General features: G+C 55.0%; 2 protein-coding genes across 2 annotated transcripts in view; one reads left to right on the forward strand and one right to left on the reverse strand.

Moving 5' to 3' along the window:
- The window catches only part of E4f1 (E4F transcription factor 1), a 9,075-nt gene extending 8,442 nt beyond the window's left edge, over positions 1-633 (reverse strand). Inside the window, exons 1-2 of the mRNA XM_013011245.1 lie at positions 567-633; positions 65-193 (exon numbers count right to left, since the gene is read on the reverse strand). Of these exons, the coding sequence (XP_012866699.1) occupies positions 65-193; positions 567-633 (196 nt within the window). The remainder of the gene's footprint in view (positions 1-64; positions 194-566) is intronic.
- Positions 634-1,085: 452 nt separating this feature from the next.
- Pgp (phosphoglycolate phosphatase) overlaps positions 1,086-4,024 on the forward strand; it is a 4,855-nt gene continuing 1,916 nt past the window's right edge. The window contains exon 1 of the mRNA XM_013011749.1: positions 1,086-1,781. Coding sequence (XP_012867203.1) covers positions 1,760-1,781 — 22 coding nt within the window. The 5' untranslated portion in view covers positions 1,086-1,759. The remainder of the gene's footprint in view (positions 1,782-4,024) is intronic.

Raw genomic sequence — 4,024 nt, forward strand, 5'->3', positions numbered from 1 at the left:
CCCCGCCCTCGCCCGCCTCCCGCCCGGCCTCGGCCCGGGCTCCTGCCGTATGCGCGGCCGTTACCCGCACTGCCATCGCGCCCTCCATGTCGCAACGCGCCGCAGGAAGATGGCGGATTTACGACCGTGTCGTCATAACAACGGGCCGCCGGGACGGCTTTGATTGACAGGCGGAGGGCGGGGCCTGCGGGAGCTGGGGCGGGACGTACAGGAGGTGGGGTGAGGTCTGAGGTTGGTGGGCGGGGCGCCCGGGATGTGGTGGGCGGGGCCCACCGGGGGCGGGGCGTCCAGGAGGGTGGGGCTCACGGTGGAGAAGCGGGCCTGGCCGTCATCTCCGCGAGTCCCGGCGCCCGGAGGCGCCGGGGCCGGGAAGGAGCGGGGCCCTCGGGTTCGGTCTGTTTGCTGAGCCGGCTTCCGCGGGCCCGGGCCGGGCCGAAGCGGAGCCGCCGGCCAGCAGCCGAGCTCGAGGCGGTCGCCACCGGCCTGCCCCTGCCCCGCGGGGGTTCGCTTCCGCCCCGCGTGTCCCCCGTGCGCGCCGGCGCGCGTTCAGCTCCGCCAAGCTTTACCTCGTGTCAGATCGACACGACAGCCCTCCTCGGTGACCTTTAGGACACTGACCGGGGCTGCGCGCATACCGACCCAGCATCCGTCTCCTCGGTCCGTACCCTCCCTGAGCCGTGGCCACGACCCATCTACTTCCTGGGACTTGTCTGCTCTGAAGCGTGTCAGATAGCACATGCAGACGCTTGTGTCCAACTTCTTTGACTCAGCATACTTACAAGGTATCCAGGCTATAGTATTTTGGGGGTTGTTTTTTAAAGACAGGGTCTCTCACTGTGTAGCCCAGGCCAGTCCGTCCTGGAGCTTTTTTTTTTTGTCAGTCGTGGGGCTTGAACTCTGGGCCTGGGCGCTGTCCCTCAGCTCTTCAGCTCAAGGCGAGCGCTCTACCGCTTGAGCCACAGCGCCACTTCCGGTTTTCTGGTGGTTTATTGGAGATCTGAGTCTCACAACTTTCCTGCCCGGGCTGGCTTTGAACCGCGATCCTCAGAGCTCAGCCTCCTGAGTAGCTAGGATGACAGGCCTAAGCCCCTGGTGCCCGGCCTGTCTTGGAACTCCTGATCCTCCTGCCTTGGCTTCTTCTGTGCTGATTACAGGTATGCACCACCACGCCCAACTGATTCATTCCTTTTTATAACCAAACCATATTAACATTGTACAAACAGACCACATTTATATTCTCCTCCATCACATCCTCATGGCTCTCACCTTTTTGACTGTGGTGAATAGTGCTGCTCTGATCCTTCCTAAGTTCCTTTTAATGTTTTATACAGGTTACATTTAGTGACCTCTTTGAAACTGATTTGTTGGATTGATTCATCTAAGAGATCATCCCCATTTTTGAAGATGAAAAGGCAGCAGCGCAGACCTTCCGGGATACTTGCCTGGAGGCCAGTCCCACGACAGACCCAGGCTGGGACCCACCAGGCTGGCTTTGCCCACTGTTATTTTCAGTGTACCACCTGGATGCTGGTCCTTGAGAGCCATGCCAGATCATCTCCAAGGAGGATGGAGCACCACACACAGCTCTAAGAAGAGCAGGTGGTGCCGTAAGCCCAGAGGGGGCAGCTCTACCCTCAGGACACAGAAAAGTTGCTTCCATGCTGCACCGCCCAGCTGGGCCCCTGGAAACCTGGCTTGGCGGGAGCTGAGATGTACGAGAAGCAGACAGGGGTCATCAGCATGCAGTGTGGAATGATTGATGAAATTTTTCCTGCGTGCAGGTAGATACCAGGGGCTTGAACTCAGGGCATCTTGGCTCAACTTTCCTCAGAACTGGTGCTTTACCACTTGAGCCATGCCTCTAGCCCTGGAGCTGCATTCTGAAAACAAGTCATGAGTTACTTACCACTGACTTTTTTGTTTTGTTTTGTTGCCAGTTCTGGGGCTTGAACTCAAGGCCTGGGTGCTGTCCTTGAGCTCTTTTGCTCAAGGCTAGCACTCTACCACTTGGAGCCACAGATCCACTTCTGGGTTTTGAGCAGTTAATTGGAGATAAGAGTTTCATGGGGGGGCTGGGAAGGTGGCTCAGTGGTAAGAGTGCTTGCCTTGCATACATAAGGCCATGGTTCGATTCCTCAGCACCACATAAGCAGAAAAAGCCAGAAGTGGAGCTGAGGCTCAAGTGGTAGAGCGCTAGTCTACAGCTGAGTAGCTGAGGGACAGTGCCCAGGCCAAGTTCAGGCCCCACGACTGACCAAAAAAAAAGTTTCATGGGTACTTTTCTGTCCAGACTGGGTTTGAACTGCAGTCCTCAGATATCAGCCTCCTGAGTAGCGAGGATTACAGGCGTGAGCCACAGGCGCCTGGCTTGACAGGTTTTTTGTGTTTGTTTTTTGTACTGGTACTGGGGTTTGAACTCAAGACCTGGGCACTTGACCTTAGCTTTTTCACTTAAGGCTGTTGCTTTACCACATAAGCCACAGCTCCATTACCAGATTTTTGGTGGTAAATTGGAAATCAAAGTCTCAAGACTTTCCTGCCTGGATTTTGAACCTTGATTCTTGGATCTTAGCCTCCTGAATAGCTAGGATTATAGGTGTGGGCCTCCATACCCTGCTACACCACCGATAGGTTTTAAGAAGAATGACTGTTGGTGTTTCCTAAGGATCTTTCTGGCTGGTGGTTCAAATGGAGTACCAGCAGAACAAGCAGGTTCAAACTGTGTTATCCGCCAATTAACAAGGATCCCTCTGCCACTAGAAGGATCTCAGGGCTCAACAGAGAGGCAGGAAGAGAGCTGGAGAAGCTGTCAGGGTTTAGTATGGATGTCTCAGAGACAAAGAGAAGAAACAGCAGGTTGGGGGTTGGAGCATGGGTCTGCAGGGCTTCTCAAGAGAAGTTGAGTCCAGATCCCTGGAACACCTCCCTTAAGGGTGTGCTGAGAAAAGAAGTGGAAAAGCCAGCATCCAGGGAATTGAGGAAGGAAGCGCATTAAAGCACTGGGTGGCCTGAATGTGTAGGTAAGCCAGAAAAGCTGGCTAAAGAGATAATCTCTGCTTAGAGGACTCAAGGGCAAGCCAGGGCAGTGCTGGGCTACTCGGGGAACCAGAAAAAAGCATTGAGAGCAGTTTTTCACTTGCGGGGGAGACCTAATGGTGCCATCCACTGGAGGTATACTGTGTTTCAGATACACATCAAGGAGCCCTTCCTTTTAGGCTGAATGCTGGTCTCTCCTGCCTGCAAGCCTAGCTATTCAAGAAGCTGAGATCCAAAAGATCAATGATCAAAACCAGCCTGGGCAGAAAATCCTTTCAGATTCCAACTCTTAACTAATCAGAAAAAAAAGAGGGTGGGGGAGAGACAGGGCTGCAGCTGTGGCACAAGGTCATCCTTCTCTGTTCCCACCAAAGTTGAGTACTCTTCCTTGAGGGCGACTGGTACTTCCAGATTTCTCCAGGACATTGTCCCCAAATCTTCCCCTCTTGGTGAATTGTACCTCTACAGCTAGGTCAGCCCACTTTCTGCCATCTGCAGACATAATTATCCGAAGTTAAACCAGCCCCATGGCCAGGCGCAGGAGCTCACACCTGTCATCCTAGCTACTCAGGAGGCCAAGATCTGAGGATCTCACCGTTCGAAGCCAGCCCAGGCAGAAAAGTTCCCAAGAGACTCTTATCTCCAATTAACCTACTCAAAAACCGGAAACGGATCTGTGGCTCAAATGCTAAGAGCACCAAGCCTTGAACAAAAAAGCTCAGGGACAAGGCCCAGAATCCGCGCGCACACACACGCAAAATATGCGAAGGAAAATCAGACTCTGGCTCCGTGTGCTAGAAGGTAAACGGCGTGGGTGGGTGAGGCGTGTGGGTCCCGGCTGGTCCCGACGCGAACGGTGCAGCACGCCCGCACTTGGCCGGGGTGGCGGGTGGACATTCCACCGGGCAGCGCAGCTCCCAAGGCCCCTCGAGTGAAGACGAAGCTGCGAGGATCCCGGCGGCCGGCGGCTCCGGGACGCGGCCGGCTC

Source organism: Dipodomys ordii, unplaced genomic scaffold (assembly GCF_000151885.1).
Source record: "Dipodomys ordii isolate 6190 unplaced genomic scaffold, Dord_2.0 Scaffold14, whole genome shotgun sequence".
Classification (NCBI taxonomy): domain Eukaryota; kingdom Metazoa; phylum Chordata; class Mammalia; order Rodentia; family Heteromyidae; genus Dipodomys; species Dipodomys ordii.